The sequence below is a fragment of the Diadema setosum genome, chromosome 1 (assembly GCF_964275005.1).
Source record: "Diadema setosum chromosome 1, eeDiaSeto1, whole genome shotgun sequence".
Lineage (NCBI taxonomy): Eukaryota > Metazoa > Echinodermata > Echinoidea > Diadematoida > Diadematidae > Diadema > Diadema setosum.
In genome coordinates this window covers 38,912,346-38,927,724 of record NC_092685.1, presented here as the reverse complement: position 1 = coordinate 38,927,724, position 15,379 = coordinate 38,912,346, and the positions used below count along the sequence as shown (strand labels likewise).

The following is a 15,379-nucleotide window of genomic DNA, read 5'->3' as shown; positions in this document are numbered from 1 at the left end:
TGATCTTCTAGGAACTGCATTTCTCATCCCACTTCATTCAACTTGCCAAATCATTTGAACATCGATTTTTTGCTCCTGGTAACTTGGAAGATTCGTCCCATTATATATTAGACAGCTTCATAACTTGAGTTTCACATTGTGCAGGCAGCGCAAGTGTATGTCTCGATCGCTCAAGATACAGCTGTAAGGAGAGCAAGTGGTTTTGAAACAATCGTTATTAAAAAGCTGACATCTATATCAATGCTTCCTGATGGGATGATTGATATGGTTCAAATTTACAGTGATTGGAATAACCTACAGTCCGACCTCTCTTATCCAGCTTTCCTTTATCCAGAGCTCTTTATCATCCAGATGCAATCTTGCTGTGATTTTCTGTTTCTCAATCTAATGTGTACAGGAAAAGGGGGATTTCAAATTACACTGTAGAACAAGATTTGTAGACAAACTCACATGAATTGCAATGTACATATTATTCCTAACATAATCAGCATACATTTACATCAAATTTTCATCTAAAATAACATGCATAGACATTCTCTACCCCCAAATTTTGCGCTGATAGCAAAGAGAGAGTTTTAGTGTTTGCTGCCTGCCTGCAATTGTAGGTTACATGCAGCTACCATTTGGTAGGCAGCTGTGTGTTATAAACATTGAGTCTCCCATATCCGGCCAAATCCCTTAGAAATTGAGATACCGGTATCTATCATGGATATGACAGTACACTAGTGCAAAAACAAAACAAAACAAAACAAACAAATTCATTTAATGACAATGTTTTAGTCAGTGTTTAGGAATATAGATCAGGGTCGATGATGAGAATTAGTTGTAAAATCTGTATTATTAGCAAAGGTCAGTTTAAATGGATGATACATAATTGAATTAGATTTAGGAAGTCAACTTCTTTCTCATTCCTCTTGCTGTAACAGTTCCTGAGTTTCGGTGCAGGTGTAGACACTATTGATTTATTACCGATATTAATTTTTGCTTTAGAGATGTTATACTTTGACAGTTTTATTTGATAAATGTTCTTACAATCTTCCCTAATCTGAACCAGTTCACAGAGTTGTTCCTGATCAGAAGACTTGCCCCGGATTGTACTGTGGCAGAACTGTGATCCAAGATGATGCTGGAAATATTACATACAGTGCTTGTGGGGTGAGTATTGCTACAAGAGTACATCTACTGGAATCATTATGAATAAGAATTTCACTTTGTTGTGGTATGTATTCTAAAGGCAGTGAGATCAGAGAGACAAATGAGATTTCAGTACAAAATTGGAGGCATTAAGAGAGCTGCGAAGGGTGACACTCAGAAATGTGCATAATTTATACACCCTTTCAACAAATCCTAGATTTGGGTCATGTGGATCATCACCACCACCACCACCAAAAAATAAATAAATAAACAGATAAATAAATGAATGAATGAATGAATACATGAATTAATGAATCAATAAATAACAAAATAAAAAACAACAAAGAAAATCAAACAAAACAAAAAGAAACTATATCATTTTTGTTTCATCACAATGGACCTATCCCTGAGAATTTCATCAAAATTCATTCATACCATTTTTTTAATAACATTGCCAACAGACAAACAGTCAAACTCTGGCCCTCCTCAATTTCCCTGTCGAATGTAATGATTCGGGGGAAAACTTATCAGTAGAGATGATTGTCGAATCAAAAGAAGGCATATTGACTGACAGTGCCTCAAGAACACTAATGTTGTAAAGACTTCAAGTCTCAGTGCGCACTAGTAAGTTTCATTCTCTCCACTGCACTGCACCTTCAGGCATGCGGACGAGGGGAGCGCCCTAACAACTCTTCCATCTGTACCCCGTGTGAATGGGCTCCGGACCTCTATGACTGGATGTATCTTGGCTTCATGGTCCTCCTCTCTCTCACACTCCACATCTTCTTCATCGACTACTTCTCGGATGGCAAGAGGTACAACTTGTAGATTATGTAGCTAGCAAAGTTCTACATGGTGGTTTTTGTGTGTGTGTGTGTGTGTGTGTGTGTGTGTGTGTGTGTGTTTTTAACAAAAAATAATTTGGGGGGGGGGGGGGGGGTAATGAAAGATGTTTTGTCATGACCTCTGATTATAGCATGCTTGATATGTGCAATTTTCTTTCTTGTTTTGTTTTTTGTTTTTGCCCAAAAAAATATTTTGTTTTGTACTGTGCATTGATATTTGGGGATTTATTATTTATTTTTTTTTTACTCAGCAAAGGTTGGCAGCCTTGTTGTCATCCATATGAATGTGTTCTTAGTTTCTTTTTTTTTTTTTTTTTCCTTCTTCCTCGTGAGGGGTTGGGGAACTTGATTAATTCTGTGCTATAGGTATGCCTGACAAGTGCTTACCCTCTTTCTGTAAATGCTCTTGCAAGTAATTTCATCCAGATTTCATGTGTGTAAACTCCTCATTTTTAATGACATTGTCAAAGACATGATCTCACCAAGAACAAGTGCGGTCTGGAAAAAAAAAAAGAAAATAGAAAAAAAAAAGAGATGAAACCAGGTGCATGATGATCTTGGTTTAGTCTGCCTACTTGTACTCTGAAAAGGAGCCATTTGGTCACAACTGGATAAGGTACCTGGATCATCATGCTCCCTTATACTTGCCTAAAACTATGAATTGGATGGTGTTCTCATGATTAAAGACCTTGTAAACTGTCTATTCATTTGTTCCCAACTAGAAAACCATGTACCGGTACTAGAAAACTATCAACTAAAAAAACATTAGAAAGTCTTTGCCCAATGGGAACATTTTGCAGGAGAAATGTGTAGAAATCTATTATGAAGTTGATGCAATGACACAAGCTTCCATCTAGCACTCACTGGGCACACAACAGGCCTTCACATTGATTATACAGTGCTTAGCATTATGTTTGTTTTGAGTGCTGATACTGAATTGAGTGGGGGGGGGGGAAGGAAGATTGCAACTGATCAACAATCTAGTTCTTTTGACAATTCATTCTTCAGCACTCTAGGGTTATTGCCATTTCTGATTTAGTTCAGAACTATTTTTCTTCATTGCATTGTCTCATTAGGCTGTGAATAAATCATTGCAGTTTTCAAAATGAGTTTCTGCATGGAAAAATTGTAAACGATCTATATGGTACCTGTGCAAGAGATTTTGTTTCAATACCAATATCACCTTCTGGATCGAGCTTTGATTCAACTGTCCTAACAATATACTCTACTACTTCACCACCTCACTATTTAGTTTTCCTACCACAAAGTCAATGTCTCTATTCTTAAACATACTTTTCATTTCAAGCACTGCAAGCTTGTCCAGTGCTTGTATGCTTAATACTGCGATAGTTTGAATGTCCGGGAAATAGATAAATATGCTTCACATTCAATGAATAACTCTCTGTTGATAAACTTTGAAGCTTTTTAACTTCAGTCAAAGTCAGAAAGGATGTGCAATAGTTAAATTGTTGTCTTTTATTGACTCTCCTTTTTTCCCTTTGACAGTAAAGTCATCACTCTGCACATCTCGGCTGCCTTGGAGTGCTGCATTGCCAGCATCATCACACTCCTGGTGCTTGATCCCATGGGTAAGCTCTTAGAATCGAGCAGAGTCACAACCAACTTGTACCCTACTTACACTGGGAATTTAGAGCTCTGTACTTTGAACTCAGTATGAGCAGACAATGTGGCTCTGAAGCACTCCTGTATTAACAGCCACCAATGTCTAGAGTGCTCTGAAATAGTATGTACTGACATATGTTTGGAGTTCCTGTGTTCATGAAGGTTACCATGATGGTTATTCCTCTCACAGCCTCTTTGTGTGTGGTCATGGAGGTTGGTGACTCCTATGTCTGAACAAATTCAAAGAAGCATAAGTTAATTCATTTTAGGACTGCTCCTGTTCCAGACTGTGTATAAATGTGGTATCGGTGCAACAAACTGCTGCTGGCCAGAACCTGTTGTACATTGGGGAAAAAGTTTATAGAGCATATAGCATCTCATTGTGTGACAAGAACATTAGTTGGACTGACTGTTTCATAGGCTTATGAAGTTGCTCACTTTACTACTCTGATTTTTCTGTAAAAAAAAAACAAAAATAAAAACAAAGCAAAACTCTGTCCTTTGGGTTATTGGTTAATCTCTTCAGTTTTCAGTGCTGCAGTTGTGATTTTGTTTTAACTTGCATCACCGATTCTCAATCTTTGTTGTCAGGCACACCCCAGCTCCGATCCTGCCAAGTGCTCCAGTTGTCTGATTGGTACACCATGCTGAAGAACCCTCAGCCCCAGTACAGCACCACCCTCCACTGCACTCAAGAGGCCGTCTTCCCCCTGTAAGCCTTTCATGGGTTACTAGAGTGACGTGGCTGTATGCAGATTTATGCCACATTTGCCTACTGTAGACTGGAGGGCTGGGCTACTGGCAGTCTTTCATGTTATAGGAAAGAGCAAGCCTTCATCATTAGAGCCAATGCTATGATGAGATATGCTTGAGTAACACGCAATATCTATGGAATTGTGTACATTATGCTAACATCACACCTTATGTGTCTAGTCACTGTAGAATTTAGAGAAATAGGTATGAATGGTGGAAAAGAAAAATTATTCCTTACTTTCTTTTTTTACAGTTTTCTTTAACCAAGCATTATCAGTGTGTGTGTGTTTTGTTTTTTTTTACTATATGGGACTCAAAAAACAAAATACTTAGTTTTAGTCGTTGGAAATGGAAAAAAAAAATAGATAGAAATATATTTTTATTTTAGGATAATTATGGACCATGGTTTATGTTGCGGTCAGGATGGTACTACAGTCAGAACATTTTGTAATGGAAAATAACCTCTTCACTTCCGTAAATTGTTTCCCTTGACCCAACAGGTACACAGCCGTCTTCATCTACTACAGTATCCATCTCCTTCTCATGATGATTGTCCGGCCTGCCCTGTCAGTCAAGCTGTCCGACAACCTCGGCAGAAGTTCCATCTATGCTGCCCTATACTTCATACCCATTTTGACCGTGGCGCATGCTGTCCTTGCAGGACTGATTTGTGAGTAGCGCCAAGAATCATTTTAGTTTGAACATGTGTGCGGTTGTTTTTGCAACAGCTTTCAGCATGTCACTGGTATTGTGACACCAAGTTCAGTTCATTCTTGAAATTGAAAATTGAAAAATTGAAAATTGGAATGCATGCAGAATCAAATGTAATATTTATTGGTTTCTAGAGGAGGGTTTCTGTGTTACAAGTGGTTGAATACAAATTCAAATAGACCTTAAAGGGATAGTATAGTATTGGTTGAGGTGGATTCAGGTTTTGCAAAATACATAGAAACCACTTCATGAAATGTTAAAGAGCATATGCATGTAATTCTAAGAGGATTCCAAGTTAATTTGATGAAAATCAGTTTTGAAATGGCTGACATATCCAAAAAACAAAGCAAAACAAAGTGATCCTAATAGAAGGTGGGTCCCACCTCAATTTTGGATTGTTTTGTTTTAGATATGTACATGTACATCATTTCAAAACCAATTTTCTTCAAATAAACTTTGAATTTGACATCTTGATGGCATTAGGTGTGACAGAGTCTGTTGGTATGTTTTTTAGTTGTTTTATACTTTACAGAATCTGTACTGTTGATTTTCAGATTATTCATATCCATACCTGACACTCATCATATCACTGGTGACGCATGCTGTCCACTTTGCGAAGGAAGAAATAGAGGTAAGGCTGATTGATGTAATATGCAAATTGATGACTAGAATATCTAGAGCATTTGAACAGAAGAAATTTAGGATTGCTACCTGTTGACAAATCTGTGAATGGAGCTCAATCCTAATCCTACTTTCTCTTTCTTTGTCAAATAATAAATCAGTTCATAATAATGGTCCATAATAATGGTTTTGGTTAATGGTGAGGCTTCAAACTGCCACTGTCCATCTCTGCATTGGCGGATGTGTTAATTTTGTCAGGTGTGTATATTTTGTAGTTTTTGTAGATGCACATGGGCAGGAAAATATGAAATATACTGACAAGGAGATGTTATGTTAGTTGTCTTCTCACTTGCAAATGAACATTGACCCAGAATGCATATTTAAGGTGACTAAAGCAAACAATGATGATATACCATTACTGTAGGTCTGATGTTGGTGAAACCTTACTCTCCTGTTTGTTTAATTTTTAATACTCTACATGTATTTCTAAAAGCCCATTTGAACATGATAGGGGAATTGCATTCAGTCTTATGTGGTTCAAGATAGTCAAATACAATTGTGTGATAAATAAAGGATGCACATTTTCGATGAGCTACCTATTCCTCTTTCCCTTTCCTTACATCACAATTGCTGTAGACACCCAAATTGCTGGTGTCAAAGAAACGCAACCTGATCATCCTTTTCTCCCACTGGTTGATACACGCCTACGGGATCGTTGCCCTGACAACGCTGGAGAACCCCGTCATCTATGGCCCAATGCTAGCCTTCATTCCAGCCCCAGCTGTCTTTTACATTGTAACGGCACAGTTCACCCACCCAAGCAGGCTGCACGTATAGCTTCTAGTGCAACTTGTTTTCTTATTTTTTCCAAGCAAAACTCAGAACTGCAAATGAAAGTTTGATGCACTGGAAGAATGGAGTCAGAGAAGTCACTATTTTTTTTTTTTTTTAAGACTAACTTGAAATGGACACATTTGTGTAAATAGTATGGCAGATGCAATACTTTGAGGCTCTACACATGATTTGATGGAGCCAGAGAAAAATTTCGTTATGGACTTGTTCTCTTGTGGTTTTGATATTGTTTTGTTTGTTTAGTTCTTGTGGCATGAACACTCGTCACTTAAGTTAACCTTTATTTATGTGGTGTCTATTAGGATCAACTCAAAATGGTAACATATTCGTAGTCACTTTTCTTTTTCCATGTCTTCACCCCAAAGGGTGCTGGAGCATTTGTTTTTTTTTTAATTTGAATTTAAATGTGAAAATGCATGTTACAACATTAATGAACATGAGAGAATTCATCTGGTTAAAGAGTCTAAAGAGTCAGGAGATCAAATAAAGATTAGCTTACTTGGCTGGTTAAGAATATCCCATATTTTGTATTATTTTTCTTGTTTTTTAGCATCTTTAATTGCAAATATCTCAAATGAACAAAAATGGAGTTGAGTCGTTTTGTAAACAAACTCTTCATATGCACTCAAGAGGGAACCAAAGAACATGGGTTCCCTTGAGTGCATATCTCTGACATACACTGAAGGAGACATGCATTGAAACAGGAAGTTTATATCATGAACAATGTATTTTTATTTAAAATTGAAGCCTTGGAGGCCAAGGGTTTATCATAGAATTTGGTCATGTGCCAGGTACCCCAGAATAAGAAAAGAAAAACTAGCTGGCTAGTAACTACACCAGCTAGGGTTATTATTTCAGGATGATTGAAAAATCTTTAAATCAGTCCATCTAACTTGCCAGAACTGTTTCTTTATGCAATGTATTGATTTCATGACAAATTTTCTTTGACTGTGTACATTTCTGTAAATAGTACAATGTACTGCAAAAATGGTTCTGGGCTCAATGAACAGGACCCACATTACAATTTTTTTTTTCTTTAGAAATAGAAAGAATGTGACTATTACCAGGATTGTGCCAGAATGAAGATCTTACCATGAAGACGAGTATAGATTCACAGTGTTGACTTGTCCACTTCGATTTTGACTTGAATGCTAGGTGAAATTACTACTGGAGTAACCATGGCAACAGGTATAAAGTTTTAATTGGACTATTCACTCTTTGCTGCATTTAAGTGTGATTTTTGTGAAAAACCCAAGAAATTTATGTATACAGTCAACTTTGCCTAAGTCAAATCTATTTGGACTGAAGAAATAGCTTTGACTTAGAGAAAATTCAACTTATGAGGGATTAAAATCAATAGAATATAGAGAGAAGAGGTTGACTTAAGCAAGGTCGACTGTATTCATTTAACAATTAAAAAAAAATGTTTAAAAGAAAGAGAATATGTTTTCTGAGATTTCATCATGTAGGCTAAAACATTTTAATGCATGTAGCAAACTTACTGTGCACTCCTGTTACAAGGAACATGGTTATAGCAAAATTCTCATTACAATGAGATGAAGATTCAGGTCCCAAAATTATTGTCTACATTTATATATCTTTATATGCATTACTGTTTTGTTATAACAAAATTTTGATACATGCAGTGTATAATGAAAGAAAACCACCCAGTCCCAAAGACTTTGTTATAATGGGAGTGCACTGTAGGCCCTGTGTTCAAATGTGGTAAGCTATGCTAAAGTCAGTTGGTATACTGGTAGATGTTCCCAAAACTCCATATACATTGTATTGCTGAACTCACAACAATGAAGAGGAACCCCGATTGACATTTTAGACACTATCTGACTTAAAAGAGAGAGAGAGAGAGAGATACTACAATTAATGTACAGTTCGACCTCGATTATCCGGCCTCCTTTTATCCGGAAATCTCTATTATCCGCACGTGTTCACGCAGCGAAGGACTTTTTTTTTTTTCATCCAAAAATTGAGAAAAAAACAGTGACTTTAACATCTTTTCATGGATATATTTCACTAATTTCATAAGATGTGCATGATAGGTTTCTCAATATCTAATGAGGTAAAGCATGTATGATTTTCACATGAAGATAATTTATTTTCGTGAAGAAGGGACTACAATTTTGCGCAGGCTAGCATAGATTACACCACTGTTGCGGGGTACGCTACCTGCCTAGCTGCCAGTGCACTTGGACGGCAGCTATATACATTAACATTGTGTCTCCGATATCCGGCCAATTCGCTTATCCGGATGAGCGCCCGTCCCGACATGGCCGGATAATCGAGGTCGAACTGTATCAATTTTATCACTATCTTTAGCTTAAATTTTGTATGAATGAGTAAGGTATCTTTGAATACTGATACAATGTACATTAAAGATGTTCCACAGGATGGACTGTACAGTGAATATTAAAAAGCATGTTGCCCTGTGGACTTTTGATTTGATGGTTGTGAATTGATGCTAGGCATGGTGGTATGTCCAGCCAGTGAGCGAGACACTGTTTGTGCATGTATTTCACTTTATCACAGGAAACAAAAAAATACATGTATGACAGTTGCTGAGTAAACTCGGATGAGGTGGATACACACACTCACACACACACAAGTTTTTGACCCTTTCGCAAATCCTGACTCACTTTCTCCAACACCCTTCCTTAGGTTTTCAGAAGTAATCAAGATTTTGATTTTGGAGGGGGGGGGGGGGGGGGGAGCGGGGCAATCACAAATGGCGATAAAGTTACAGCCATCTGTATATTACACATGTAATGAATTATCTTACATGTACACACGTAGGCCCTTCCTGGTACACTTGTATTCTTTTCCCATTGACACTTTGGGTGCGTTCGAGCGCTCTCCTAAAGCGAACTGTACCGTACCGTACCCGCGCCAGAGGAGCATTCGAACGCTCCTAAAGTGTACCGTACCGTACTGTACCGAGCCAAAAGTGGACCACTTCCCGATGTGCTCCAAAAGCGTACCAAAGCATACCAAAAGTTCGTTGTAAAGCATGCGCGTATCATGTGCATACGTCACAATGCAAAAACATCATTCGCTTTGTTCTGGACAGCTGTAAGTAGTTCAAGCGCCAGGGGTGAATGACATTCTTGCTACAAACAAGCGTGACCTTTCTAAAAATAACTTGTGAGTACGCTTTCTCCACAGAGCGCTCGAACGCTCCAAAATTGGCATGGTACGGTATGGTACGCTTTAGTTCAGTTCGCTTTGGTTCGCTTTAGAGCGCTCGAACGCACCCATGAAGCAGCAATACTGCAGTAATATCATTCTACCAATACCGCATATCTCATGCATTACTGTATGCTTTGTGCATGCAACAAAAGAGACAGAAAAAAACAAAACAAGTACACTGTCACCAAAATTGTCATTTAATATGAATCTGTACTTACATGAATAGCCTGCAAAATTTTATAGAAACATTTCCTTGCAAAAATATACATATGACATGGATCAAACAAGATCAGGAAGAATACCCTGTAGTCATTTATGTACAGGAAAGGCATCATGATTTCTGATTGGTATGAAAATCACCAGTGGCCATATCCACTGAGGAGTGAGGTGTTTTGAATACATTCATGAAAAAAAAAAAAAAATTACTAGAAATGTCGCTATGGCGACTGGTATGCCTCCGCCATAATGCATGATTCTCCTGATAGGTCTAGATAGTACATGTGGACAACGTGTGATAACATTTTCACAAAATTGGCAAAATATTAAAATGACAAGTTTGTCACAAATATGTTGAACGTTCACCTTCCTTGACCTAGGTTAATTGGATGAATAGGAGAGCATGTATTTGGGATTTAAGGACTTTAACTTGACTTTGACCCATTCATACGTTTATGCATTGAGTAATTTTCATGGTATGGAGAAAAAGTGCAATTTCTGTATTGAATAGGAAATTGTTACCATTTTCATCTGGCCTTTGACCCTAAGATTCATATGATAATCACTGTCAGGCAGAACATGCATAAATATGTAATACGTTTCAAGATAACTTGAGCCACTTCAGAGATATGGAGGAAAAACTTAGTTCAGCACTTTCACTTGATCTTTGACCTTTTGACCTTTGAGGCAAAAACAAAAGAAAAAAAAAATTTCCAGAGAATCTCTATTAGGTTATACATGCATACACCAAGTGTTACAAAAAAAAAAAAAAAAAAAAAAAAAAAAAAAAACTTCACCCCCTAATACACATACATGCCAAGTCTCATTAGGATACCTCAAATGGTTTTGATAGTTACCCTGTCCACAAAATTCATTACGGACGGACGGACAACCCGAAAACATAATGCCTCCAGCACCACTTCGTGGCGGAGGCATAAAAACCACAAAAATGCACAAGCAAATACAAATTTTCTGCACCAGAGTGGATCTTTCCTGTTACACTGTATTGCTTTTTTGTTTGTCTGGGTTTTTTTTTTTTTGTAAAGCAGGCAGGACAAAATTTTGATATAACATAATTCAGTGGTCCCAATGAGTTGTAACAAATATCTCTCCTAGTATTATACAATACATGCACAATATAGTGTACTTAATTTCATATTTTTATTAGAATGCAAAAAAAACCCACAAAAAACAAAACACTCTGATTTGGAACAATACCATTAACACAAAGTACATGTATCAATACATGACTGGTACGTTGGCAACTCAATTAGCTTGCGCATCATCTCTACAAATAAAATTCAAGAGGATATATATTCAGAAAAAGAAGACGAGCGTAAGGCAGACAAATGATAAATCTTTTAAAACTGTATTTTAAAAAATGCTGGAATTCCATTGCTAGATGGATATTTGCACAATGCATTTTCTCAATGTGTAACACTACATCAGGTTTGTATGCATTTTCCAATGAGTCACCGCCACCACAAAAATAATGTTCTGTGCTTTCTAGCAGAGCAGCTCAATGAACTCTTCCAAGAGATTTTAGGAATAAATCCATTTAAATTAAAAAACAGCAAAAGAACTAACGAAAAGAAAAATTATTTGAAGTTCAAAAAAACTTGAGGCTTTAAATTGACATATATTAAACTTCAGTACAGCTGTACTATGTCACAAGTCACTGTGCCTGTGAACCTCATTGAAATCCATGTGGCCTACAATGGGATATTTCGCCTTGTAGACGTCTCGGAATGTGTCCTCGAGGGACTGCAGCTCAGCATCATTCAAGCCCGTCTGCATTAAAAACAAAGTGATGCAAAACACTAGAACATTACCATAATACATGTACATGTACAGTGGAAACTCAGTAATCAAGATCCTTGAGATCAAGACAATTTTGCTCTTTATATGATTTATCAGATATTTTGTTATATCAGTAGTCAATAAACAATACAAAACAAAGGATATAAGTTCATTTGGACCGGAGCAATCAGATTGTTATATCAGGTATTTTATCAGGTCTCTTTATACTGTGTTTCTACTGTACATGTATCACAGTTTGGGAGAGAGTGAGGGAAAATGCACTTGGCAAAAGAAAAGCTATAGATGTAATAATTTAGATGTGTAATTACCCCATGGTAAAGGGACCACCAGGAATATGCATTGATCAATGAGACTTTGAGGATTGCTATACAATCAATGCATTTCACAGACAGTTTTGGCAGACAATACAGTGTGTGTGGTGATTGGGGAGGGGGGGGGGATCATGACATTCAACACACATTAAAACACTAAACTCTATCAGCTGTTATTACAAATGTGACATACAATGGTTTCAATGGTTTTAAGAGACAATTGCTACAAGACTAAAACATGTTCTGTCCTGATAACAACCACCAACAGAGGGAGCTATGTGTATCACCCTCATGCACTTGCACTTGCACACCCTGCCTCATGTCTACCTGGGCACATTTGATCAGTCAAGTACAGTAATACAGCATGCATCAGCAGTACAGGTGACTCCCGTTATAAAGAAGTCCGTGGGACCGGCAGTGTTTTTTCGTTACATTGAATTTTGTTATATCTGAACAAATAAAGTGTATGTAATGTAGATGATAATTATAGAGCCTGAAATTTACTTTGCTATATCCAAAATTTTGTTATGACCGTGTTCGTTATAACAAAACTGAGGAGTGCACTATAAACTGTTATCTTTTTTCTTTTCTTTTTTCAGTTCATCAAATTAAGCTCAAATGAAAAGTGACACACATCTACGATACTTACAACATCTGAAGTAAGATCTTCAGGTTCCAAAGACATCTTTGCGACTGCCCTGGTAGAGTCTTTCCCAACAAGAACATTGTAAGGGGCTTCTTTGCCATAAAATTCTGAATATGAGAACAGAGATGCCAAGTTCAAAAAACTTTTATGAGTGAGATTTTCATGACTCAGCGTTTCGGCGCTCGCGAACATGCGCGTGCGAACGAGGAAGGTGTCACCCCTCCCATGGTAGGGAGCTTTTTTTGAATTATTAGCTCTTAATGATGCGATCTGGTGCATACTTAAGTGACTATTTTTTACTAACTTTGAAAGACAAAAGGGAAATATACCTTCAATTGCAACTATCACTTGAATCCTTTGAGCTATACTCCTTATTTTTGGCACAAATTGCAGACTTCACCCGATGCGTGAGAAAAATGGGTGCCCTGCGTGAGATCGTGAGACTGGCCCTAAATGCTTGAGTCTCACGCAGAATGCGTGAGACTTGGTAGCTCTGTGAGAAAGAAATGTAAACAACAAATGACTGCTATGGCTTAGTTTCAATCAGTCAAAGGTAAAGGTAAGACAAAGCCAATCTTTGACAGCACCGACGTGAATCTCAGAATATTTTGTTTGCGGTGGACAAAATGTCAAGTCAAATGGGGAAGACACACAACTTTGAAGCAGGCAATGACAATCTCAGGCATTTGTATGACGTTCACAATGTGCCATCACTTTGTTATGAGATCTTATAGGGCTTATGTCTAAGTTTGATGACACTCTATTGAGGCAGTCCAATACAGAGATGCATGGACACAGTAGCACATATGATTCAACCATTGTATTGTTGAGTGTATTGACCAATAATATTGATAAAAATTGTGGTATCGTAACTATAATCATGGTTAAGAAGATCCATTCTATGACCGAAGATATCTGATATTGCTTGGCTGGTAATATGCACCAAACATTTTGCATAGCTTCTATCTGCATGTCCATTGTAAGATACACTGTAGTGAGAGAGAGAGTTAGAAAAAAAAAAATCAATTTTGATATCATTGTTATTTTTTTTTCTTAGGGCTTTAAAAAAAAAAAAATCACAGTGGTATACATTCATATTTAACAGAATACCTTTTCCTGTGGAGACATCAAACACGACCCCTTTGACTGCCATATATATTGGAAGATCAGGCTGCGAACAAAACAGAGGAGGAACAACATCACCAAAATGGTTGAAGAATTAGAATGCCTAGAATGCACATAATTCGATTATATCAAAAGTGTGATGTCATGATATGAAAGTTAAAAACTCAGACATTCTACGTTCACACATTAGATATTGTTGTGATAAGGTTTATTATAATTTTCATCAGTATTCTTTCATTTAGCAAAAAATGTAAGAACATGGGCCCTATTAATCTCAACAATATGATTTAATAGTGTTGATATCCACTATCATTATTATTTCAACCCATCAAATTCTTGAGAAAATTCGATGAGGATCAGATGGAACTAGTTATATTCATTAAATTTACAAAAAATTCTGGGAAAATATGTGCAAATCTCCAATATGAGAAACAAATTACATTACTCTCAAACCACTTGGTTTTTTTTTTTCAGTCTAGGGATTAGCTATATAAATTTAGCATACTGTAAAAGTGGAAATTTTCGCTCATTTCGCACAATCAGAAACTAGCGTGAAAATAAAAGCACGGGAATATATTTGCTTGCCATATGTTCCTGTCCATGACGTCTTAATTCCGCAGAATTAAAAACACGGGAAACTCTTCTATACCTGGCCAAGCGCGAAAAATTAGTCACACGAAAATATCCACTTTTACAGTAGTCATAGAACTTAGGTGCAGAAATCTGCAACTGGTACGCAATTATATTTTTAATAGCGTGAAATGCCATAGGGCTTATAATTGACGGGAAATTGAATAATTGCTCAATCTGCACTACGAGTATGAAATACTTAAAATTGAAAGCAAGTTATCATCTATATTTGGGTGAAGTGATTTAGAATGATGAATTTTGTAGACAATGAAATACCGTGGAGTGACTATAAATTACTGTACCCGCGGTACCCGGTCCCGGCCCAGTTAGGTTTTTGTTTGGTTTTGTCTTGTTTTGCTCTTTGTTGTTGTTGTTGTTTTGGTATAAGTTATGGTGATGGTACTGTAACACATGCATGTAAATATGCCGTTCGGGTCGTGTTCACACAATTTCAAAGTCTCTGGGGCCCGTCGACCGTGATGCTGACGCCGCGCCGAGCTGCATGCCGGCGAGACCCCGCACTACGGCAAGCGGCGCCGACCGGCCCTGCGCCCTGCAGTCCAGCTGGCTGGAGAAGTCAGCAGCAGAGCAGAAGAGGCTGTTAAATGGGGTGAAGTAATATGTACTCACATTTGTGCCGTCATATCGGGATAGCTCCTTGTTTGTGAAAACCTTCACGGGACTCCCTACTGATACCTTAATTTTGCTTTCGCCATCGCGGTTTTCGCACAAAACACTGTTGAAAACCACACACGCAACCAATCCAAAAATGGCAATGGGCGCAGCCATTTTGAAAATAAACTTATATTTCGTGCGCCATAGCAAATGAAACTGATGTACTAAAATATATATTCTTTGAATAGCACCCTTTAAATATTTAAAATACAATT

The 15,379-nt window shown here is 37.4% G+C and overlaps 2 protein-coding genes across 2 annotated transcripts; one reads left to right on the top strand and one right to left on the bottom strand.

Annotated features, from left to right (window-relative positions):
• The first annotated feature begins 1,799 nt into the window (after positions 1 to 1,799).
• Positions 1,800 to 8,964, top strand: LOC140230324 (JNK1/MAPK8-associated membrane protein-like). Its single transcript, XM_072310480.1, has 6 exons — positions 1,800 to 1,949; positions 3,486 to 3,568; positions 4,194 to 4,314; positions 4,856 to 5,025; positions 5,621 to 5,697; positions 6,324 to 8,964. The coding sequence occupies exons 1-6, from the start codon at positions 1,873 to 1,875 to the stop codon at positions 6,522 to 6,524; spliced, it is 729 nt and encodes a 242-aa protein (XP_072166581.1). The 5' UTR covers positions 1,800 to 1,872; the 3' UTR covers positions 6,525 to 8,964.
• A 2,323-nt stretch (positions 8,965 to 11,287) lies between these two features.
• LOC140230313 (neudesin-like) lies at positions 11,288 to 15,278 on the bottom strand. The gene is made up of 4 exons (XM_072310470.1): positions 15,120 to 15,278; positions 13,845 to 13,905; positions 12,738 to 12,841; positions 11,288 to 11,747 (listed from the first exon to the last, which is right to left on the bottom strand). The coding sequence occupies exons 1-4, from the start codon at positions 15,276 to 15,278 to the stop codon at positions 11,625 to 11,627; spliced, it is 447 nt and encodes a 148-aa protein (XP_072166571.1). The 3' UTR covers positions 11,288 to 11,624.
• Between the last annotated feature and the right edge of the window lie 101 nt (positions 15,279 to 15,379).

What these genes read in the sequence shown, in the direction of transcription:
- LOC140230324 (XM_072310480.1), top strand. Translation starts at nt 1,873, where the DNA reads ATGTATCTTGGCTTCATGGTCCTCCTCTCTCTCACACTCCACATCTTC. An exon ending in CAAGAGGCCGTCTTCCCCCT is followed by an intron (nt 4,315 to 4,855) that starts GTAAGCCTTTCA and finishes TTGACCCAACAG; the next exon opens with GTACACAGCCGTCTTCATCT. An exon ending in TGTCCTTGCAGGACTGATTT is followed by an intron (nt 5,026 to 5,620) that starts GTGAGTAGCGCC and finishes GTTGATTTTCAG; the next exon opens with ATTATTCATATCCATACCTG.
- LOC140230313 (XM_072310470.1), bottom strand. Translation starts at nt 15,278, where the DNA reads ATGGCTGCGCCCATTGCCATTTTTGGATTGGTTGCGTGTGTGGTTTTC. An exon ending in CCCGATATGACGGCACAAAT is followed by an intron (nt 13,906 to 15,119) that starts GTGAGTACATAT and finishes TTTTGTTCGCAG; the next exon opens with CCTGATCTTCCAATATATAT. An exon ending in AAGATCTTACTTCAGATGTT is followed by an intron (nt 11,748 to 12,737) that starts GTAAGTATCGTA and finishes TTTTTAATGCAG; the next exon opens with ACGGGCTTGAATGATGCTGA.